Here is a 24,656-nt window from a genome sequence, read left to right on the forward strand (position 1 = left end):
AATTAATCCAAAGGTTTGATTAAATTTAACTAACAATTTCTGCACATATTCGCTAAGTTATAGAACTCAAATTTGTACATAATAATAATATAGGATGTAAAGTATAATTTTGTTAGAAGACAGTACATTATATACAAATTTCTCTTAAAAAAAAAGAGAGCCCAATCAAGTCTCTTTGATAATATTTATTACATTGCTATATGTAGCTAATTGTATCATGCTCAGCATAGTCTTTCCTGTTTCAACCTGCTGATCTTTGTTCGATTTTCATATTTTTACAATCTTAATGAATCTCTACCCCATAAACTTGACTACTATCTAGTAAACCTACTCACGTTAGTGAATCATATTTATTGTGCTGGATACAAGATGACCAACACTTGATATACCTCCTAGCTTGGGATTTACATAACACTGATTATTTTCATTGCACAATAAGAAAAGGATTGACAGAATCACAGGGCCGATTACTGGATTACACTACAGCCAAATATGCTGTGTGCCACTACAAGTGAAGATGAGCATGTCTCCTTTCTTCTTCCTTTTCTCTGGTCCAAGTTAACATTCAAGATAACAAATACAATAACCATTAGAGAGGCTTCTGTCATCTTTGCTGCTTATTGGCAAGGACCTCTTTTTTTTCTCTCTCAATACCATAGATCCTCTTTTTTTTTTCCAAAACAATGTTATAGCAAAGACATAAGATGGTATATGTAAGATTCATTACATACAAATCACAAGTCCCCATTAGGCGGGCATAACAAATAATATAACAGGCACGGTTATTTTCCCATACAAAGCCGAAACAAATAAGCTACCAAACTTGTCCAAGGACAGAAGTATCAAACAACCACAGGAGGAGGATAACAGCACACACTTTACCTGATACAACTTGGGAGTGTGATGCCATGACAGACAAATGCAAGCACCACATAAATTATAATCAAGAGGAGGAGAACCAACACAACCCTGCAAAATAAGCATATTATCCATATGAAATGATGCCGAAACAAAAGGATGAACAGCAGCTGATGCAACAAACATAAGACAACTAGAGCTAGTTAAGGTGAAGTAGTTAAAGGGAAACAATCATTGACATATACACATAAGACTATAGGTCAAGAGATACAATATCCAGAAACAACAAAACAAGAAAAGGAGGGAAACTAACTTTTATGGTCAAGGTATCAATAATATATCAAAATTAAAGCTCATCTGAATACTACAAAACCATTCTATAGATCTGATGGAGGAAGATCACTATATCTCCCTTTTCCATCTTTGCCAAAAGAGGAAAACATGAAGAACGTGAAGAGGATAATGATCCTCAGTTTCCAACTCTTGAGAAAGGTAGGTCACTATCCTCAGCTACACTATGTTTTCCTTTCCCTCATTTGAATTGTAATGAAGAAAACGAAGGCAGTGCAAGAACTGACCCCTCCGATCTCCCAGAAAACCAGTCCAGTTTGGACCCTAAAATTCACCTATATATATATGTATATTTCTTTTCCATTAAAGCAAAAAGAATTTCAGGTGTGCAAGGATGGCTTATTTTGCTATTATGTAGCCATTTTGGTACTTACTGCAACTAGGCATTTTAAAGAAGGATTGACTCTCCACTAGGATGAGCAACATGCCCCAAAAAAGGATTAGAAAAAATAAAACAATTAAATACACCTTTAGGAGAGAGAAAAACAGAAAAAACAAAATGAGAACATGCGATTATTAAGTGCATAAAAACTGTTAATTATCACTTATTAAGAAAAATACATACGCAAGCTTTACATTCCGCCACCACACCGTGTTCCTAAAACGGCGAGCCTGTTTTCTGAAACGAATTGTATTTCCTTGCATATGTGCAGTTTTATCAACCAACAATTCCAATCGATCTCCTCTTTCAAGGACTTTGTCAATATTTTCAATCATGACATTGCGTACCTATAAATGAATATAAAATTATATCAGGGATTTTAAATCAAGTTGTCCAACTCTTTGAAGATATAATATTCCCATGTATGATGCTCAATTGCTCATATTTCCAAAGAATGCAAAAAAAAGTATTATATTATTATATAAGATACTTGACTAAGTGGATATAAGGAATATTCCATTATTCATATTGGTCAAAGTCTCAAAGATGTAGAAATTTGTAGTATATCTAGTAATCATGTATATATAACCCCTTAGCTTGGAACTTCCTATAGGTTAGTGCAGGTCGTACAGGGAAATTTCAATGATATACCTAGTTCATTCTTGGCACAACATTTTTCATTCTCTTCATGGGAAACATAAAGCAGATCAAGCCAGCACATTAAGAAGTCATCTCTGGTTTGTGCTCATAAAGACCAAGACAAGCAACCAAGTGATTTTATATTCGATACAGTACTAAAGTTTTGCAAAGTAAATATATATCGGACTTCCGACAACTAAATTGCAAAAAATTACATTATCAAGGTGAGTTTAATGACTTAATCAAGCCGATGAGCAGAAAGATGTGTCACTCCTTGTCTAGCTTTTAACGATTCCTTCTTCACTCAGATACTTCCATTCTTTACATTATCCTTGTGTGACAAAATTAAGTGTTTATCTTCTATAGGAACTTCTGGAAACTCTAACCTAGCTTTTGAACCATCAACAGGATCTCCAGATTTGAAAGAGAATACTTAAGTTTTTCTTATTCAAAAACATATTTCTCTGCTTGAATCAGAGAAGCAAAGGTTGTAAAGCACCAAGAGTACAATATATATAGGGAAAAGGTAGGGGTAATACTTCCAATTCTCATGAATATGGATGTGAAAGTCAACATATACAACAATTGAAGACAATAACATTTTCAAATATACCTGGCTCATTTCACCTTTAAGGCGATTTATCCTATCTGCATTGGGGTCACTGGAATAATACTCCATCTGTTTACTCAAGACCCTTGAGAATTCTTCATTCATTGAATAAGCAAGAGCCGTATGACATGCACGGCCATATGTTTTGACAAATCTTCCATGAATATCTTCAAGAAATGCAAATGGAATTCTTCCTATACAAGCAATTCAATGAAGCTGGTAATATGTCATGTGAAATGTAACTTGCAGATACAAGGGCAATTTCTGAAGAGAGACAATAGAACTTTATTGCAAAATGTAAGTTTCTATCTCCTAAGTTACTTCTCATTTATACATGTAAAACCAGGAAAAGAAAAGAACAATGAAGGATAATCAAGCAAAGATAAAGAGAATAAATACTATGATGTTGTAAAATATTAAATTGTCAACTCGTTCTACATGGCAAAAGCAAGTAATCCTTGTTGATCCATTACTTAGGGTCTGGTATATGAATTTATTTTTTTTACTCCATTTAGCTCTATCTTAGGTTATCTTTGACAATAAGAAGAGTTACTATTTGATCTAGTACTTTTCAACTGAATTGAATCACTTCTCTTTACTCACACACGATAAGGCATCTATCGGACATGTTCAAATCATCCTGAATAATGTCTCTTTTTCCTAGATTATCCTGGTACTGCTCCCAAATTGGGCCAGTTTACACAAGTCAACCATCATAACATTCTAATCTCAGCAAATCTCATATCAGTAGTATGCCCTTTCCTAAATGTTCAACTAAACTACGTCATATTAGTCGAAATCAACGTACTAGTCCGATTTCGTTTCCCTTCTGCTACATCCAAATCTACGCAATTGCAGCATGAAAATCTTTCAGATTTCAAAACCCATTTCCACAAACCAAGCATCCAAACTCAAATCGAAGAATAGGGAATTTGAAGCAAGTGAAGGGGCTCACGTCCGGCGGTGTCGTCGGCCATACAGAGGACGGTGATCCCGTCGGTGCGCTTGACGTGGAAGACGTAGCGGTCCTGGGAGTAGGACACGTGGCTGTCGTTGGTCCCCGGGATCTTCTCCAAGATCTGGCGCGCGATGGTGGCGGCGTTCGTTTGGGTCGTGCCGAATTCGGCCAATACCACCGATCCACGAGCCACCAAGGAGTACAGGATCGTCATCTCGATTCCTCTCTCTCTCTCTCTCTCTCTCTTAATTTTTTTTCTTCTCTCTCTCTTTTTCTCTAGGAGAAGGAGGAGGAGGAGGAGGAAAGAGATGGAGAAGCGATGAGGGAAAGAAAAGGAGGAAGGCGTCATGGGCTGGCTTAGTTGTAGGGGTGGACGGCACAGGAAGACAGCAAGGACGGTGGTGACGGTCGTTAGTTTTTCATTTCCCTTTTAAAATTATTTTTTACCTTTATTTTTTCTTCTTTTCAACGATATAGAACTTCCTTTTATTTAATTTACGACATTACAATTTGATGAAAAGAAGGGCGTCGAAAATGCAAATTCTCTCACCCTTTTATAAACAAATCTTCCAAAGGATTTAAATTTTTTATATAACTAGCTGATACTTCTCCCTTCCTAAATAATTTTCTAGAGGATTTAAATTTTTTTATATAACTAGATGACCACTAATTGAGCGTATATAGACACGCACAATCTTATATTTAAATTTTAAAATAAATTAGATATGTAAAAATATTAGAGACAAACTTAAAAATAGTCAAAGACTCTGCTAATAAGACTTAACTAAAAAATTACTTCCAGATAGAATATTAACCAAATAGATCAATCGAGACATTAGGATCTATATTCCTCTTAGGTTCATTTTTGCAAAATACCTTACACGCAGGCAATTGCCAATATGAGGTTTCCAATTGAGAACAATTATAATTAGAGATAAACTAACTCCTCTTTCTTCCAAGAAAGAAAAGGTAATTTTTAATTCAGGAAGTAAGGAGTACTGACCTGACCTGCTACAAAAGCCAGAGAGTTCTACATTGTTTCAAAATGACATACTATTTCCAAAGCTTTCATTTGCAACTGCTAGCTCCATCGGATTTCGAACATGTTTAATCATTACAAAATTATCCTCTCGGAGTATATATCTCTCTCTTATTTATATGACAACACTTTCTCGTATCGGGCAACAATCCGACAGTCCTACCAATTCAAATGACGAGGCAACACAAACGACCAGGGCGAGAAAAGCTATCATATGGGATTACTTGGCAGCTGGTAAAATAAGGCCAGGCAAATAAGATTGTTGATTATGAAGGAGAGAAACCTTTGTTTCTGTTCTAGGTTGGGTTAAACCATGGAGGACCAACCGCTCCGTTCATATGCCCATTGCCTTGAATTCCTACACCATTGGGAATTATCGAGGACGGCAGACCAACTGCCACTGGAGGAGCTGCTGGGAATAGGCCATGGACCTGCGGGAGGGAGTGCCCGCTCACAAGGGAATTGCTGCTACCTTTTCTTTGCTGAATCGCATGGATCTGTCTAAGTCCGTCCTCATGAATGCGTGTGAGTGTCTCGAGCTCTTTCATCGACAAAGCTTCCACGCCTACACCATAAAGGGGGGCATGGCGGGACATTTCTTCTTGGAGTGAAGCTTCAAGAGTGTGGATATATTGCTGCAACACAACAGAGTATCAGAAGAAAATTACTGAATTACAAAGGGGCAAAACAAAACTGGATGCTAAACAACGATAACCACAAAAAGGCTAGATTGACAAAGACTGTAACCCAATATGTAGATGCATCCAGTAGATGTCTACACGCTTCCACAAATATGCAGAATCTCATGATTCTAGATAACAGAATGATAGTCAAAATAATAAATTGCAAAGATGAGTAATATATTAGGCATCTGTTGGAGGCAATTGACATTCAAAAACATAATAATTGAGGAAGAAAGGTTGCCTCTTTTGTCCCCATTTGTTTTCAAATCTTACTGTCCTTCTGATTAAGAAACTTCAATAACCTTCCAAGCGGAAAGAAAATCTAATTTCTTTTTTTCCTTCCTTTTTTTCTCTTTTATCAGGAGTGCTCCTAAAATAGAAGTGACGGCTGACATACTTTTGAACTAAATCAAACTAAGTCCAGTGGCATTTCCGAGACTCACAGTGAAACAAGACAAATAAAACTCATTTCCAGTTAACCCTTACCTACAAGAGAATTGCATGTGTTATTTGCCTAGATATGTATAAAAGCCGAAACAAACAAAAGTAGGATAGTTGAGACAATCTCTAGCATTTTATTATTAACTATATCAACAAGTTAAGCATAGAACTGTAAGGTTATATAAACTTCAGCTGAGTATTGGGGGAGAGTGATAAGTGATGGGCAAGAAATATCTCTTAAACAACCTTCCCACTTCCAGTACTAACCAAAGGCTGGTTCAAATAATTTGTCTATTCCAGTAAAAGGACCATAATCAAACCTTCAGCATTTTAGTTGGTCATTGGTTCATTTTAAAGCTCGTCTTTTGGCAGTAAACTATTGTAAAGTCTCTTCCGGTACAAGACATGAGCAAGGTATGGAAACAAAGAAAGATGCCAATGTGAGTGAAATATTGATCTCTTCATTTTCGTGAGGGCTCGCTTTTGTCTCACACTGAGGCCCACAGGGTTTCTCAAGTGGTACTTGTGGTCTCGCCAATTGTCTTATAGGTACAAGGACAAGGCAACAGAAAATTACTCACACCATTGTTTCCAGAATAAATACTTAAACCAAAGGCTAATACAATTCGGAGTTACTTTGGCATAGTAAGTCATAGACTTCAACAAAGTTCCTAGAATTCAAGTTTTAGAAAAGCATCAGGCAATTGTATGATTTCCAAGGAGTTGGTTCATGATAGCATACATCATCTAATGCATACATATATCTTGATGTGACATCAATTTTCAACTAAATTATACTAGGTAGCCAATTTGGGTTAGATCAGATTAGGTTAGTTGTTGCCTCAACTTTTTAGGAATCCTCAAAAAAATTCTTAAAGACTTTTCCTCAACCTAGGGCTTCCCAACATTTCTTAACTTCTCAACCTTTGGACCAAAAGTTTTCCCCTCCTCTTTATAAACATTGGAAAATTACCAAACACTTTTCTTCTCCACATAAATCTCTCCTCACTAGTCATTCATTCTATACTAAGGCTCCGAGTATCAGGATAGAAATCGGTCGTCTAAAAACACGATACGTATCGACTGTAGCGATCTGTTAGTCGAAATAATTTTAATTATATAAAATTCTAAAAATTATTTTAAAATATAGAAAAATCCTAATTTAAAAAAAAATTAATATAACTTATAGATTACTCATATATGAAGTTTTAAAACTAAAGAAATATTACTTTTCAATTTCTCTTCTACTCTCTCTCTCTCACACACACAAATAAAAGATCTCATTTTCTCCCACTCACTCTTTCTTACTCTCTCGCACACTCTCTCTCTTACTCTCCTTCCCATATCTTTGCCACGTCTCTCTCTCTCTCTCTCACTTCAACCCTCACCTACAACCCCTTGCCATGTGCCGCTTTATCAATCTAATCTTTGTCAAGCCCAACATCTTGCTCCTCATCAGCGTTCTCACCCTTTCTAAGAATTACGCATGCCACAACCTTGTCCACATCACCTAAATGCACAAGCCCAACCACACCGGCTACGTCGTCTTCTGCAACCTAGCCACGGAGGAGCAACAAATCCTCATCGCACTCGAGATCCTGGGGTATCAACAAATCTAGCTGAAATGGTCTGATATGGCCGAATTGGCTGATACCCCACCAAATTCAGTCAATGGATTGGTTGTTTTGGTCAATCCGATTTGGATTAGGCCGAAATTGGAAACCTTGTCCTACACTACTCTCTCACAGTCCTTGTGAGTTTCCATCTTTTATCTCCTCTCTACAAACCTCTCATAATCCTTATAGGTTCATTATCAATCTACCTTAACATTCTACTCCATTTTCATATATTTACTACTGTTTTGAGAAATTTCCCTCAATAGCACAAGAACTATTGATGTCCGGGTTGAAGACAAATGCAAGGATTAAGGCCAAATCTACCCTTCACATCGGGTGAGATCCAACAAAATTCTGCTACTGTTTATACCTTATTTTGATCTTAAATTCTGCAGCCATTTATGAGTTCTTGAAGCCTAGACCTATCTTTTAGTCCTCTCTTGATTGATCTAAGTCTAGTAGTCGATTCAATGTTCTCTTTGGCATATATTTTTAGTTAAAAACTTCAGATTTGCTTGTTTGTTAATTTAAGCTAAATTGAATTTAATCTTACTTACATTTTCAGTAGAAGACTTTATGACTGCTTCTATTCTCTATATTGTTGAATTCATTTAGCATACATGTGATCATACGCTCTCCAACATTTGTTCGCAATTTTGGCTGCATGGGCTGCATTACATATATATAAGTATGATAAATATGCAGACAACTTTCTATCAAGGATTCTTGTGCCATCAAGATGATACGTGTTGATTGACACAATGAGCATGGCACAACCCATCCTCGTGCCGAATAATATTTGTCGAATCAGCAAGAGATCGATATGCGTGTAGGCAGGGATTGACATGAAGAACATCAAGATACTTCTTGTATCGTTGTCAGCAAGCACTAGCATGGTATTTGGTAAGTGTTGGGACGTGTAGGAGGTGCATACATGCACGAGATTTCATGCCCTACACAGATATTTTATTTTTATATTTTGCTACCAAAGTGCTCTTTTCACTGTTATTGATTATTCTTGTAAAACCAATAATTTAGTAAATAAACTACTTGACCAAATTACTCCCATATCTACTAAAAGCAAACAAATCTCAATATGGACACTACCAGTACCTACTGTATTTCTAGGTCTCATATTTTTTTGTTGTCTTCTATTTTTGGAACTCCTTCGTCAATCTCTTAAATATTTATAGTTTGTCCAAAACTTGTCTACCTAGATCTACATTGAGAACTTTTCGATATTTTCACAGAATAAGGTCTAACAAATGCAGGGTCAAACTATGATGGTGCTACATAAAGTAAAACAAGCAGCAACCAGATTAAGTACAAGCAACACCATGTTAAGACTTAAAAGAGTACACAACTCTCGCATGCATGGGATCTAGCTGTACTAGGGTTTACCCATTTTATTTTATGGTACGTTCTAGATAGAAATACAGGCACCTACAAATAATGGAGCTACATAACGGAAAACAGGACTTTCAGTAAGTTCATAAAAGAAACCAAAATAAACTTCAATCTTGAATTCTACAGCAGGACTATATTAGTACATAAATGAATAGCAGTACACAGAATTTCGACGAAATTATCTAAAAGTAAACAAAATGATCATAATAGTGGTATGTATTAAAAAAAAAACAATTCTACTTTTTTGAGAAACAAGATGAAGCTGCAAAACATCGCTAACCAAATAAATGACTCTCTGAAGAAGTCCATGATCAAAGAGTTCCATAAGAAAATTCAACCATGCAGCAGTTATTTGTAGGGTAAATATAACTAAATTGGATATCCTTGTATAACCTAAACTTAAAGGAAGTAAAAATAAAACCTGGCAAGCTTGTAACTTTGCTTCCATTCCATCAATATATGCTTCACAGCGAGCAACTTGTTCTTCCTTCTCTCGTTTTTCTCCTTCAGTTTGTCCAACTGTCTGTGTGAGCCTCCGTACTTCATCTTCAAGCGATTGCCTTACTTCCTCCCGAGTCACTGTCTCTGTGGCATAGCGTTTTAGTTCCTCGTCAAATCTTTTTCGTGCAGCTTCAGCATTCTTAAGCCTCTCAGCCAGTGCATTCTTCTCCTTCACCACTCTCTGCATCAACTAACAGAATCACTACACCATTTATCCAGCATCCGTTTGTAGTCTTAACAAATTAGGGATATTAGCAAAAGATGCAAATTAGCAGCAAGACAATGGGAATAACCATAAAGAGCTAACCAGCAAATAAGGAAAGAACATGCAACCTAGATAAGCCGAAGGCAATACAATTTTCCATGCTCAGCACTGCATTGCTACGATTTATAAGTTTTGTGTGATTCAGTAGAATTTCAAACAGACTACAAGCAATCTTGTATAGATGTATTCATCTCGTGCAAAGAGAAAGAACCAAGAGATATTGCATTGCATAGAAGGCCATGCAGTGGCACTGCATGAAGCTCTAACCAATCCAGGGTTAAGGAGGAGCAAAGATATCTGCAACCACACCATTACTGGAATTACTAATTCCATGGTGCAAACCTATGACAATTTGGATAAAAAGAGTTAAGCCATACTGGCACAGTAAGGGATACACCTTCCTGCACATATTTTACAACGGTTATCCTTTATATGTACTCTCACAAACAAGGTCATCTTCTATTTCATGTATTCATATGTAGTTAAGCATACATTACCTTTAGTTCGTCCCTTTTCCGTGATTTCAACTGTGAAAGTTGTGCCTCTGCTTCATGAAGACGGTCCTGAAGAACCTTCTTGTCGGCAGAGATCTTTGCAATTTGCTCATCCTTTTCTGATCTTAACCATTCCATCTGATTCTCAACCTCAAGTATCTGATCAGAGAGTTCTCTCTTTTCCCGACCAAAACGGTCAGTTTCAGACTTCAATTCAGACTGCAAAATGGGAAAGGAATGAACTTAGAGGCACAAATAAAATTTTATATCTGTTGATTCATTATTTAGCCAGCATCTTAATATAAAAAATTCAGTACCTTAAGATGGCTAGTGGATGCCTCTGATTCACTTAGTCTTTGCGATAAAGCAGATTTTTCACGGGTAAGGTTGGATATCTCTTCCTCTTTTTCCTCCCGAAAACGCATATTTTCATCCTCAATAGCACATATTTGGTGCCATAGATTTGCACGGTCAACCTGAGCAACTTCAGCAACCTCCCGCATCATGTTCAGGACTGGTCTAGCAATTCCTTCTTCTTCTCTAACAAGGAATACCAAAACATCCATATCTATATCAACTACTCGACAACTCTCTGAAGTATTTGTTGCCCGTTCAACAAGCCCCTTCAATATCCTGTATCTGTAATGGTCCTCAACATAAATTTTAAACATGATAGCATATAGCATCCTCACAAAGTCCTGCACTCTGGTATCCCTAGAGAGGGATAATACCTCACCAAGAGAAAGAACTGATGTGAAGTCATCTTCCTGAATGGGCAACGGTTGAAATTGTCCATCTACCAGAACTTGTTTGTTCTGTGAATCATCCACAACAGACCTAGATTTACCACTTAACCTTTGAGAATGGCGTCTTTCCAATACCATGGCAACTGATTGCAGCCTAATAGCGCCCCGCAGTAAAGCTCTCTCAAAAACCTGTGAAACTTCGACAAACAACCCAGGCATGGACAACATCTCTATCAATATGTAAACATCAGATAGATGATGGCATCCATGAACAACCTGCTCTTCGCCAGCATACATCCCTTCAGCTGAAAACCCATTTACTCCGCAAGAGAAAGTACCACAAGGTGATGGCATGCAATTTCCATCAAACTCACAATCAGAGTCAATATCTCTTAATATAGCTTCAGCCACATCTGCCCAAGCATGTACAGTTTTAGATAAAACATCAAGCACACAGTGTGGGACTTCAGTACCCAGACTTTTTAGCCTTGAGCGGACAGCTCTGGCCTGCAGAAGAGGAGCAAAGTTATCAGAAAAATAATTCGAATAACTAAAGTCTGTTGAAAATTGCTGAAAAGAAACTCTGAAATCTACTAAAGAATGCAAACATACAGCTTGCGGAAGATGCTGGCATTGAGATGCAGCTTTAAAGACAAAACTGATGGCTGCTACAAGGGGCTCATCATTGGAATCTGTCAATAACTCAAAAGCTTGAACCAAAACACGTTCCCAAACTTCACTTCCAAATTCTAACTGACTTAGAGCACCAAAAACCTGGAATAGAGAAATATCCATATTGAGATGAAATTACCATGCAGTGACACAGAAATGCACATTGAAATCAAGTTAATACAGTGGATGTTACAGCTTTGTCCATGCAACATGTAATTAAAATATTTTCAATCTAATGAATATACATGGTTCACAGGAATGCATGTTCCTAAAAACTATATAATACCGGTAACCGCAATGAAGGTTCAGCTTCTGGCTTTTGAAGGTGATCTAGAAGTGCACAAGCAGCAAGTGGATGTTCTGAATGATCAACCAATTTAGGCACAAGGGCAATCAAATCGGGCTGAAGAATTTTTGGAGCTTTATCTAACACAAGAGCAATCTTCTGCACTGATTGAGGCCGTCTTCTTGGTTCAGGGCATCCTTGTGGCACAGCACTGTCCAGTGCCCTCAAAGAATTGATAATTAACCCTAAAAGTTCCTCTGATTGTTCGGGCCATTTTGTCTGAAATTTTTTGTGTTCAATCAGCTTATACTAAAAAATAATCCAATTATAGCATTATGACAATTAAAAGCGCTCATTTTACCTTGGGAACTCGACCAAAACTATCCTCGGCTTGGAGATCACTAGCAGAGGTCTCTGGAGGAAAAGTAGACTGTTCTATGTTGGTCTTGTCATTTGTGCTCGGCTCCGAACTTTGTACTGCATGACTATGAGTAATTTCATCTACTCCAGTTTCCAACCTCTCGTACACATGACTCCGTGTGCACTCTGCAACTTCACTTTCACCAATGGGCTCTGGTGGAGTGCTAGCTCCATTTGAACCAGGAGAAGGTTTTGAGCTTGCTTCAGAAGAATCATATCTTGGTCTTCCTTCTGAAGGTTGGCAGCATTCCACCATTATATCTAGAAGTAAATCAATAATAGCTTGTTCCAAGACTTTAACACCCATCAACAAACTTATCAGACTTGCTGAGTTTGAATCACCCCTTGTTACATCTTTCTTGCTGCCTGAGTTCCCAGATAGCTTGGTTGGAAGAAGCATACGTTTAACTTTAGCAGGATGATCAAGATAAACTCGCAGACTAGTCAAAAATCCAGCAATTGCACTAGCATCAGTTAGAGTAACCTGGGGCTGAGAATGATTCTCTTCATATGTAAGATGAAAGCCAGCTCTCGACAAGATGTTTCGGAACATGTCTTCCTCATCTCCACTAATACCTTCACTATCGTCAGACTCAATAAGTTCATCTGGGTCTGTTGACAGCGCATCCTGATCATCCTCCGAAGCAAGCACCTGCCAAATGGAACAACCAATGTCAGTTTGGCGGAGAGCTAGCAGTAGTTAGGAAGCATAAAACCACAATAATCAAGTTGAACAAGCCAAAGTAACCATGCACATTGCATTATGGTAGATAGAATTCAAAGCAAAAGGACGAGAAGAGAACATCTATAGATAACATTAGCATCACAGAATGCAAAACCAACAGCAAGAGAAGGTCAAACCATCCCACTGTAAGTCTGTAGAAACAATAAGCAATGCGTTAGGAAGCTCTTTTCTGAGAGGTTCAGCAAGATCATAAAAATATGCAGAAAATGAAATAACCTTTTTAGCTTTTGTGCACCCAACAGTGCCTGGAGGTAGGATTAATATTTTCAAAGACATCCTCAATATGTTTTCTTAGATTGTCAGTTTTGCTGCAGATAAATCCAATAAAAATAGAAAATAGGAAAATGGGTGCAGATTGGATATCTCTTTCTCTGCAACTGCTTTACAAGTAAGAAGAAAATTCCAATTATTCTTCCAATATAAGAATTTGAAATAACCTATTAAACGTTCAACTTTTGTGATCATACAAACAATCCCAAAAAAAACACACTATAATACAGTATGCAATTCCGAGTATTATATTCTTGCACGACGTAATGACTTATCCAATAACTTGGTTCCCTTACCAAATTAATATAATTATCTTGCCCTAAAGTTGTCAAGCAGACAGAAAAAGAGCAGCATGAGAATTTTGGTTCCCTCATATATAAAGAAGGCAAAATGACAGAAAAAGAAAGGAAGAGGATAGAAGAAGAAATGCAAGCCAAATTGCCAAGGGAATTGAACCTCCATTTCATGTTCCAATATCACATACTCGAAATTCATTTTCTCAGATTTCAACTTTTAGAACATGTTCTTCCTTGTTGTGAGCCAGTTTAACCAAGAAGTACACTATCAAGGGGTTATTTCTCTTCCTTCAATGAAAGAGGGAGAAAAAGTATTTTACTCAAATTTCCAATGCTATTGCAATTTGCAAAGTCTAACTAAACAGGAACACATTTATAACAAGGTCAGGAATGTGAGAAACTATCAGTTGAAAACAAATATGAACAAATTAACCAAATAGATAGATAGGAGAGATAAACCAAGATTTTCACTCAGACAGTGAGAATTGAGTAATGTCATGCTGAGAAAGGTGACATGTACATGTTGAGATTCCTTACACAAAAATTGGTGTGGATGAATTGGATGGCCTAAAATTTGATAGAATACCTTAAATTTTGGACTAAATGGTCAATCGAATATCACAAGGAAAAATAAGTAACTCCAGTCAGCTTCAGTTGTGCTCTTAAGAGCATAGAAGACCAAACTTATAATTCCTCTTGAGCTATGAACACATTCCTTGTGTCATAGTCCTCTGCTTTTTCGAGAACTAAATGATCCTTGTAAAACTTTTTATGGGCTATTTTCACGTAGTATGCTCCATAAAGTACCACAAATTGAAATAACATAATAGATTCTGGATCGCTATAAGTTGCAGAGAATGAGTTGCCCAACCAATATCCAATCTCATAAGGATTAAACTAACCAATTAAGATTAACAATATCGAATGAGTGAATTGGCATGATTCCTAAATAAGAGGTTCAAGTAAAGTAGAGTACATATATCAGAGAAAGAACTGGATATTATATATGAATTATAAAGCAAAGTAGAATATTAATATTAAGAACATAAAGCCACCAAAATGGGATGTCAAAGATAGAATAAGAAGTAATAAATCATTTTCTTGTAAATGAAAGCCCTCATTTGGACAACTATCATAGGTGGAAAAGTCCAATCTCGAACAGAAAAGCTATCTCAAATATGCACCATAAAGTAACTTATTAAGTGCATGTAATGATGAATCTATTGAAACCTGGGTTTTTCATCTAATATATCCATCTCTTTAAGTTATGCCTACAGAAGTCATTTTCAGACCAGCCAATAAGTTACAAGCATGGTTTGCCGGATCGGCCGATGCCAATCCAGGCCCGATCCAAACTCTCTCCCTCCCCCCCGCTCTCTCCCTTTCACTCATTCTCTCTCTTTTTCTCTCCTTACCATATAACCATTATTTCTCTTACAAAGAGATCTAGCTCCGACGAACTCCATTGATGCAGATCTAACTCCGGCGAACTCTAACGAACTTTGATATATAATTTTTTCAATTTATTTCTTTATTTCTCTCTCAGTTTTTTTCATTTCTTCCACTTCTCTTTTCTTCTTCTTCTTCTTTTTCTTCTTTACTGCACCATGGTTTTTCTTTCTTTTGTTTAATTTTCTTCCAATCACTCTCTTTCTAATCTCTTCTTCTTTTTAATTTTTAATGCACCATAATTTTTCCTTCTTTATTTTCTTATTTTTGATAAATATTTTTCTCAATTTTTAGCAGTTTTCCTACATTTCTTTTTTCTTAAATTTTTCTGCATTTTTAAATAATATTTAAAATTTTACGTAATTAAAAAATCAGATTGAATCCGAACGACCGATACATATCATTTTTTTGGAAGGCCTATGCAAAGACAATATTAGGGTAGACTAAACAAGAGGTAAATAGCGTACCTACAATGATAATAAAAACAACAAAGACTTTAGTCCCAGTTATATTGGACAATTGTAGGCAAATTGAATTTAGGGCAGACTAAACAGCTAGTAAGCAGTATACATATGATAACTAATCTTAGGTCATCTGTAAACTGATGGAGAAGGTATAAGAGTTGGACATCATTAACTGGTTAAAAAAAATAGAAAATAGACTAGTGAGACTCTCAATTAAGAGGAATAAAAATCTAGAAGAGGACTGCTTTTATTATCACTAAAAGAGATTTTACCAAAACAGATATTGAAATGTGTGAAATGATTAGATATTAGGGAACAATCTTAATAATGACAGACTTACTACAAAGTGGTACCTGTGTTAATTAAGTAACTACACAATAATCTTATTGTGCAAGCTTGTTGACTATAACAGTATAACTGCACAAAGTAGAATGGTAGGAAATATGTAACAGTAAACCTTGACATTATAACAGTATAACTAGAACAACAGAAAAAGAACTAAAAGAATAATCTCTAAATCAATATTCATCAACAAGAACATGATTTAGGTGGCTTGAGACAGCCAAAAAGAAAAGAAAAATGATCAGCACCTTATTTTGTGTCCGATGGTTCAGTTAAATGTTAAAACTTAAAATTGACAAAGGATTAAAGCACCATATTCTGGCATATGCTTATTTTGTGCCACCAGGCCTTAATACCAGATCTACTTACAGAAATGGTTAAGATTGCATCAGCAGTTAAATTCTTTAATTATATAAAATCATTATCAAGTTCAACTAGCTGCATAATTTAGAAAATGTTCTTGCATTGCCTCACCTCCAGATCAGAGAATTCAAACCAGGGACAGCAATCCATGATTTCACAAATAAAAACAACTGTGTCACGAACAAGAAAGCCTGCATCTGACTCCAACATGTCTGAGACTTTCATAAACTGGAGAACCGAATTGTTCCATGTTTTTGTACAGATAGAGGACTCTTTCCAAACAGTTTTTGCAGGATTCTTCTGATTAACTATAGCCATTTTATAACGAACCCAGAAGTTCTTGTCTGGGTCACTCCCGGATGACTGATCACTCTCCAAGTATATACAAATTGTATCAAATGACTCATACACACCTGCATTCCAAGAATATAAACATAAAGAGCTTGTAAAGCAGGGCCATAAAAATTTAACTAAAGTTGGCAAACCAAAGAGACCACCATTTACCTATTCGCAGCTCACAACCACCAGCTTGAAAGAATTTGCTGAAGATTTTTCTGGTCTCCATAATCTCCTTGAAAGATAAGAAATTCTCCACCTTCCAAGTAAAAGACCCTCTCTTCCAAATGGTATCAATGTGAGAACTCGGGCTCACACTGCACCCTTCAGACTCTGGGTCACTAATTTCTTGCATTGTTGAAGTCTCCTTCAATATAAGAACCTCTGCAGAGAACACAACAGTGTCCTGAACAAGAAATCCAGCATCCTGGTCGAAGAGACTAGTCAGGGTCACAAACTCACGCCAGCCCCAGTCCTTTGCAGCCTTAGAATAGCGATTCTGAGACTCCTTGGTAACTGATTTCTCTTCCACTTTCTGATTGATAACTGACAACCGGTGACTCACGAAACAGCTCCAATCACTTGTTGTGTTTCGGGAGTCCGTAACTTCCAAGAACACGGAGAGGTGGCATGGTGGCTGAGACTGACCTGTTTACCATCAAAAGTACAAGATAAATATGCTGATTAAATCAATAAACATCATCAAAATACTGAATGAACTCCAATGCAACATAAATGCATTACTCTACATTCACAACCTATCCAACTCCAAGAATACCTGAACACCATGTTCAAGTCGATAAGAAAGTAATTCCAAGTAATGTGACCAACAATGAATTGGTGTAAGCATATGAAAATTAAAGCCAAGAACATGTACTAAACTATAAATTCACGGAAGTGTACTAGTACAAATATGTCATAACGTCATATAGTAAATTGAGTTTCTATACCAATGCCCAAGTATCCTAAACTTCAGAACGCAGTTTGATAAGAATTAATAGAAATGTAACAAAGAAATGGAGTAAGTCACTAGACAGTAATTCCAATTGATCTAAAACAGATGATTGCGCATTTGTTCTTACCCCTTGGATAAACAATGAGGCGGCAGTCCCTATTCCCAATCTGGAACCTGCGGCTCTTAATGCAGAGCCCCGTAATCTTCCTCTTCTTGAGAAGGTCCTTGAGCCTTGTGAAGTTCTCGATCCGCCATGTGAATTTACCAAAGTGCCCATCCGACTTCCGGGCGCCTGCCCTCCCCACGCTGCCACTCCCAGGATGATTCTTGCTAAAGGTGTTCGACTCCTTGATCACATGGAATGAAGCACTGAAAACAGCGGTGTCATCCATGAGGAACCCTGAATCTACCGCCGTGAAGTCGGCCATCCGCATGTAATCGTTCCATCCAAGGCTAGTATTATCCCCACCCTTATTCTCGGCGGCGAACCTCCCATACGAGTCCCTGTGCACATGGCTGCCCCCAGGCCGCTGGCTGAGCACAGACATCCGAAACAGGCACCAGCAGCTGCGCTCCGGCGCGGCCTTCTCGGTGTCCTTGCTCTCGAGACACATAGAAAGGTACTCCACCCCAGCTACGGCGCTCTGGTACACGCTGATCCTTAAACTGCAATCGCCTGCCGGGAACACCGGGCTCATGATCTTCTGGTTCCTAATCATCTCGCGGAAAAGACCGAAATTATGCACCTTCCAGGTGAACTTTCCCCCGAGGACGTCGGGCTCCCCCCCGCCGCCGCCGTCGCGGGAGAAGGAGACGGACTCATGGAGGAGGAGGATGTCGGCGGCGACGAGGAGGGAGTCGTGGGGCGAGGCCAAAAACCCAGAGCGGGGGTCGAGGACGGAGGCGAAGGGGATGAAGTCGCACCATCCGTGGGACTTCTTCTTGGAGGAGAAGCGGTGCCAGGACTCGCGAGCGACGGACCTGGAGTCGTCGAGGTGGTTGGATACGGCGAGGCGGTAGCTCGCGAAGCGGTCCCAGCGGGAGGAGGACGACGAAGAGGAGCCGCTCTTGGGGTCGACGATCTGGAGGTAGACGGAGAGGTATCCAGGGAGGGCCTGGGAGTCGCCTTTAGGGTAGACGATGAGGCGGCAGTCGAAGCCGCCGACGTCGAAGTATCGGCTGTACAGCGCGTGGGATCGGATGCGGGGAAGCCTGGTACAGACCACCGGCAAACGGCGGAGTGGTCCCCGCGGCGCTCGACGACGACGGCCCCACCTCCGTCGGGGTCGGACGAGGAAGAAGAAGAAGGAGAAGGGTCGGAGGGGGGATGATTGGGCTTCATCGGATTGGGGGGAGGGGTAAAGGAAGATGGTGCGTGTTACCCAATCTCTAATGACGGTGCCAATGTGGTCGGGATTGGGAGTTCATCTAGATTGCGAATGGGGAGGGAGAGAGGGGGGGGGGGAGAGAGAGAGAGAGAGAGGGCGGGGGCGGAGAGGAGGACGGTGTCTGTGTGTGTGTTGTGGGGTGAGGTTATTTGGGGGAAGAGACGGGGTGGGGAGGTTGTAGGACTTTGATGATACGGACCAAGTTTCTCATCACCCACATTCCTCTCTCGTTTCTCTCCTGCTCCTAGCATCCTTCCCTATTCTCTTTATTTATTTATTTATTTATTTCCCTTTTTTTTCTTTTCTTTTCCCTCTTTGGGTGTGAGTTAGGTGTGTGTGTCGAATGAGCTCGTTGGCTCGATAAGATCATCATCTTGTTCGTCCTGCTCTTTTCTATTGCATCTCTCCCGTCTAAAAAGTAGGGGTTGAATTGTAATTATAGGAAACAAAATAAAACTATCACTAGATAAATTTTTAATACATCTATAATAATATCGATAAAAATATTTTGTTTAATATATTTATTATATCAATAGGGTGAAATATAGGTGGTTATTTAGAAAGAAGAAAAACAAAAAGAAAATAAAATGGGCCCAAGTTAGATTAGTACCAACCTATAACAACACATTGGTCCAACCCAGCTACCGAAGCATGCATTACTGGTACAATAGGCCCAGGCCCACCAGGACCAACGTTTGGGGCTTCAAAGGTAGACAAACATAAGATGGGAAGAAGGAAAAATTAATTAGCCTTTTGTTTATTTGTAGAATTAGGATTACCATATCATCAATAAGAATTGTTAATTTTAGCACACATTCAACGAATAGAAAGATATATATATATATATATATATATTTTTTTTTTTCATGTACTAATTTAAAAGTATCAAACTTGAATTGATTAGATTGTGAGGTAGGGGAGCTTTATTAGTTAGAGGTCTTAGGGCTTAGGTGTCGGTGGGACCTACCTCAGTTCCAACCTAATAATGTTATAATGCTGGAGTTACAAGCCCGTACCATTTTAAAGCCTTCTGGGGTTAAATGGGCCGGGTTTTAATTTGGACCGTTGGAACGAGGCCCGTTATGGATGCTAAGTCGAACACGAGGATGGGAAATGATTGGGGTTATTTCCGTAATTTGATTCGTCATTTTCTTTTTCCTTTAAACGAAAAATATTATTAATTTTATACAAAATATAAATAAAAGTAATTTTCTTTTCAAATTAATCCTTCTTATTCTGTATTTATGGAGAGTGCAAATCTTATGAAAAAAAAAGCTTTAAGAGAAAATTATTACTTTAATTATGGGTTTTGGAAGGAAATAATCTTCTTCTTTTCTCTCATATATTCAAATAAATAAAGAGTAAGAGAATCGTAATAAAAAGTCCACACAAGAAGAGAAAAGAAGCTACGATTATCAACTAGATTTTAACATTGAGCCTTCGGAGCCAAACCGAGTGCAGTATCATATGAAACACATCGAACCTCTTGGCTGGCTGATTGAAAACAAAATGGCGCTTAACCGCCCTCACCCCCTCCCTCAACCTCCTCACCTCCTCCTCCCCTATCCCCTCTAACACCTCCCTCAGCCGTGCCACCTCCGCCACCTCCACGGCCACCGAGAACGCCTCCCACCTCAGCACGTCCCCGAACGGTAGCGCGTACCCTTCCGATATGATCACCGGTACGCACTCCGCGTATATGGCCTCCACGACGCGCGGGCTCGCCACCTCGTAGCCGCTCGGGCAGAGGCAGAAGCGGGAACGGAGCATGAAGGAGTAGTAGTCGAGGCCGGCGGGGAGGTACTCGAAGACCGGGAAGCGAGCCGGGTCCCGGCCCTTGAAGTGGCGAAGTAGGAGACGACGGACGGGGCCGTGGAGGCCGCCAGCGAAGAAAGCGAGGAAGGGGCGGGCGGAGAGGCCCGGGATGGCGAAGGGAGGGGAGAGGAGCTGGAGGGGGATGTCGCCGGTGAGGAGGTTGATCTCCGGGATGCTGACGTCCTTCGACGGGCGGAAGCCCTCCGAGGTGTTGGCGTTACAGAGGGCGCGGATGGAGGTGGCGTAGAGGGCTGGGTGGCCTCCTGAGGCATCGGGGCCCTGCCATTAGAGCAATAGTTAATTAGATTTTCATTTGTTAACCAACAGGGGAGTTGTATCTGTATATATACTATATCTATAAACTCTCATGCAGCAATGCTACACGTAAACGTCAATGCAGTCTTAATCCATGCCCCTCCTAATCTAATAACCCTTATATTAAGTTGTCAGATGTATATAATTGATAACTTTTAAGAGAAGAATATATGTTGAGTGATTTGCAAATAGTAATTAAGGTACATAATTTAAACCATAAATTAGAGAATTTAAATCATTGTTCATTATCAGGTTAATCTTTTAAAGCAAATAGGCTGGAGTACTAGTACAATATATTGAGATCCTACCCCAAACTAAGAGCTTGAGAATTCAAATCCCGAACTTGGAGGGTGCTGACCTATTGTGACCCATCTTTTTTAGAAAGTTTGCTTAGTTGTCTAATTTATTTATCTAATATTTGGAGGGCATTTTGTAAAATAATAAATAAATTAACATAGTATAATTATCTTAATTACCTCACAGGTGAATTAAAAGGAACAAAGTGTTTATAGTTGACTTACCCAGTCGTGGCAAGAGAGCATGAAATGGTCAGCCCCACCACTGCGGTTCCAAAACGGGTGCTTGGAAGCCACGACGTCCACGTAGTCGGCGACGAATAGCTTCAGCGGCCGCTTATCGTAGCTCAGGGGCTTATATATGAATTGCACCATCTCCGTCACGCTAAACGGCAAGAAGAAGGCGTGGGCCCTCTCCGGGTCCCACGTGCGGACCCCACCTCCGCCCGGCCACATCAGCTCGAGCTCCTCGATGAACCGGCCCTCCGTCGTGTAGATGTTCTTGCATGGGCCACCGTGGACCAATGGCGGCTCGCCTTCCTCGTACACGTAGACCTTGAACCGCTTCTCCATCTCCACGTAGCTCCTGCATGCATGCAGGATATACGCATTGAGTTTGGTTAACTAATTACGAGTTTTTAGCCAAACTACACCCTTTTTTTTATCTTTCTTTTCGAAATAGACTAGACTATCTATTAAATTTATTACTAAATAGGATTTAATTTAAAACACTAATAAGTTTCAATGTTTTTGTCGCTAAATAATTTTTTTGCTTAAATGTTGAAAGTTTAAGTCAAAAAAATTTATATATATAAAATACTTATCAGTTCAACGTATTAGAACCAGATTGACTAGCATCTTTACTTAAAGATAAAATACTAATTAACTTAACATTTTTATTAGAGATATTGTAAATTAAACTATATTTAGTAATAAGTTTGAAGAGTAGTATATTTTCGTAAAAATAAATTAAAACAGGACTATTTTTGTCGAAAACTCAACTAATTACACCCAAAGATGAGCTTAATTGTCGTTGTTACTGATTAAATTAAATGAGAACCTAATATAAACAAAAAGTTGTATATCTTTCTTTCTTCTTATTCCAACCTTTAAAGGTTAAAGTGATGCTAAAATACAGCATATGAATCCAGCTTAGTCCTTACAAAAAGATATTTCATAAGATTCATAAACTAAAACATTGATCTTTATATTGCACTTTATATGTCTAGATACACTTTTTAAAAATACATGAAGTCAAACGGCTCCATAATGCTTCTTAGACGTTATATATAATGCTTATCAATAAGTCTATAGCTCTCTCTCCCATATTAGTTTCCTTCTATTAAATTATGAATCTAATTACAAATTAGATAAAAGAATTATCCCTCTCTTCCTGATGTATAGGTTTGCTAACAAAATATACCACCACAGTGAGATCACAATGCGTACAAATATAATAATTTTTTGAGCAAAAATCATGAGTTAGTAGGACCTACGGTGGTCTGCCTTTCTTGTTTCTCATTTAAATTTAACCGTGTAGTGGAAGGACATTAAAACTTGCAATAATAGATGAACTCTTTATCTCTGACTTCTTACTGCATACAAGATAACTTTGAGTAGCACTTAAGGCAGCATGAATTGTGCAAATAATGACATGGAGAATAGTTTCACTTAATTATACTAAATTCTAAATTATGGTTGTATACCCTAAGATTTTTCACATAAAAGTGCCACAGAAATGAGTTAATTAACTAGTAGCTATCACTAATAAGATGCCCCAGCTGCTCTTACTAATTTTGTTTGACCTAACTCATGCCCTAATCCAACTATTAGTGCATCTAACTACCAATTTGGCTCCGATTTAAGACACCAACATGACAGTAGAAAATTTTACATTTCACCCCTTATATTCAAGTTATTTTGCAAATAGTGGAATTTATAGGGTTCGAACCACATAAAGGGCCATGATTGCCTACTGGGCCGGGCTAAGGGTATGCTGGAAGGCTATGCGCGTGCAAAGTAACAGTCCATCCACACCGTACCCTTTTAATCATCACACGTGTAATCCTCTCATTCATCCCCGTCGGACGAATTCGGAGGAGACATTTTGAACTCCTTAATTTTATTATTTACTTCTCTCTTTTTTACACGAAGAAAAACAAATATTACTAAACTAATTAATTAGGTGCGTTATGAGGTAGGAGGCGTACGTACTGGAAGAAGGCGGCGGGATTCCGGTAGACGTTAGCAGCTAGGGGCACGTCTTCTCCGTGAAACGGATCATGGTCCGATCCGTTTCCCCGGTGGGAACCGGCTGCCGCCGCCGCCCTTCTGATTGCGACACGTGCCCTCGCAAGCTCTTCTTCCGCTCTTCTTCTTCTCTTCTTCTTACCCACCTCCTGTTCTTCGTTCTGGATCAGTATTATATCCACACAGGAATTAGAATCCAATGTATATACTCTGCACACTTGTGCTCTCGAGTCGATAGAATCAAATTAACAAAGACGACGCTACCTGGACTCCGGCGAGGACGCTGGAGGACGATTGTTTTCGGACGGCGACTAGGCCGGAGGAGGAGGAGGAGGAGGCTGCGGATGCGGAAAACGGCGGCGAGGCTACGCTGCAGTAGATGAGGAGGAGGAAGAGCGAGGTGGCGGCGAGGAGGAGGTAGGGAAGGGAACGGTGAGATGAATCAAAGGAGCCGCAGTCCATCTTGTGATGGAGTAATGAAGCATAGGAGACGAAGGATATGAGTATATGTGTATTTTATACTAAATTAAAGTATTCATTTGGTTCTTTCTGCAAGTTTCACACACAGATTCGAGGAGAGAGAGAGAGAGAGAGAGAGAGAGGAGTATTTGTGCTGTTTGATATGTACAAGCGAGGGAGCGACTGGGAGAGAAGGAAAGCATTTTTAATAAACTAATTAAAAAGGTCGAAGGCTATAGATTCGAGTTAATGCTTGGCCACGGAGTTTAGGGAAATCTACGAATTTGCCAACGGTGAGAGACGGCTGATTGGAAATATGCCCTGCGCTCTTTCTAATACTATTTGTAATAATTTATTTGTTTTAATTATCGAGCGGGCTCAAGCTCGAGTTCGGCTTAATAATGCTCGATCAAGCTCGGCTCAAAAATATGCTGAGCTTAATCATTAAAGCTAGGCTTAAAATTAAATTCAAGCCAAGCTTGATCTTGAGCCGGCTCGATCGAGCCGACTCGACAAGACTCGAATATATATATATATATAATATG

General features: G+C 38.9%; 3 protein-coding genes across 3 annotated transcripts; all 3 read right to left on the reverse strand.

Moving 5' to 3' along the window:
* Positions 1–686: 686 nt before the first annotated feature.
* On the reverse strand, positions 687–4,173 carry LOC140785915 (vesicle-associated membrane protein 711-like). The gene is made up of 4 exons (XM_073134018.1): positions 3,796–4,173; positions 2,844–3,034; positions 1,775–1,938; positions 687–969 (listed from the first exon to the last, which is right to left on the reverse strand). Exons 1-4 carry the CDS (start codon positions 4,145–4,147, stop codon positions 879–881), a joined length of 798 nt encoding a protein of 265 aa, XP_072990119.1. The 5' UTR covers positions 4,148–4,173; the 3' UTR covers positions 687–878.
* Positions 4,174–4,833: 660 nt separating this feature from the next.
* LOC140785914 (uncharacterized) lies at positions 4,834–19,045 on the reverse strand. The gene is given in 11 exon segments (XM_073134017.1): positions 4,834–5,472; positions 9,406–9,666; positions 10,248–10,463; positions 10,562–11,497; positions 11,603–11,764; positions 11,949–12,227; positions 12,310–13,020; positions 16,409–16,710; positions 16,802–17,281; positions 17,716–18,795; positions 18,798–19,045. Coding segments are annotated over 11 exon segments (4,899 nt in total). The 5' UTR covers positions 18,931–19,045; the 3' UTR covers positions 4,834–5,133.
* Positions 19,046–20,367: 1,322 nt separating this feature from the next.
* On the reverse strand, positions 20,368–24,233 carry LOC140786949 (probable glycosyltransferase At5g25310). The gene is made up of 4 exons (XM_073135673.1): positions 23,917–24,233; positions 23,617–23,813; positions 21,628–21,988; positions 20,368–21,070 (listed from the first exon to the last, which is right to left on the reverse strand). The coding sequence occupies exons 1-4, from the start codon at positions 24,112–24,114 to the stop codon at positions 20,396–20,398; spliced, it is 1,431 nt and encodes a 476-aa protein (XP_072991774.1). The 5' UTR covers positions 24,115–24,233; the 3' UTR covers positions 20,368–20,395.
* Positions 24,234–24,656: the final 423 nt, after the last annotated feature.

The sequence above is a fragment of the Typha latifolia genome, chromosome 4, assembly GCF_019914945.1.
Source record: "Typha latifolia isolate L0001 chromosome 4, TyphaL0001v2, whole genome shotgun sequence".
NCBI classification, from domain to species: Eukaryota; Viridiplantae; Streptophyta; class Magnoliopsida; order Poales; family Typhaceae; genus Typha; species Typha latifolia.

Excerpts from the sequence above, each read along its gene's own strand:
- LOC140786949 (XM_073135673.1), bottom strand. The coding sequence starts at position 24,114 with ATGGACTGCGGCTCCTTTGATTCATCTCACCGTTCCCTTCCCTACCTC. Across the intron at positions 23,814-23,916 it reads GCGTCCTCGCCGGAGTCCAG|AACGAAGAACAGGAGGTGGG; the intron begins GTAGCGTCGTCT and ends ATACTGATCCAG. Across the intron at positions 21,071-21,627 it reads TGCTCTCTTGCCACGACTGG|GGCCCCGATGCCTCAGGAGG; the intron begins GTAAGTCAACTA and ends CTCTAATGGCAG.
- LOC140785915 (XM_073134018.1), bottom strand. The coding sequence starts at position 4,147 with ATGACGCCTTCCTCCTTTTCTTTCCCTCATCGCTTCTCCATCTCTTTC. Across the intron at positions 3,035-3,795 it reads GGCCGACGACACCGCCGGAC|GAAGAATTCCATTTGCATTT; the intron begins GTGAGCCCCTTC and ends TTGCTTGTATAG. Across the intron at positions 970-1,774 it reads TGGCGGAATGTAAAGCTTGC|GGTTGTGTTGGTTCTCCTCC; the intron begins GTATGTATTTTT and ends CTTATTTTGCAG.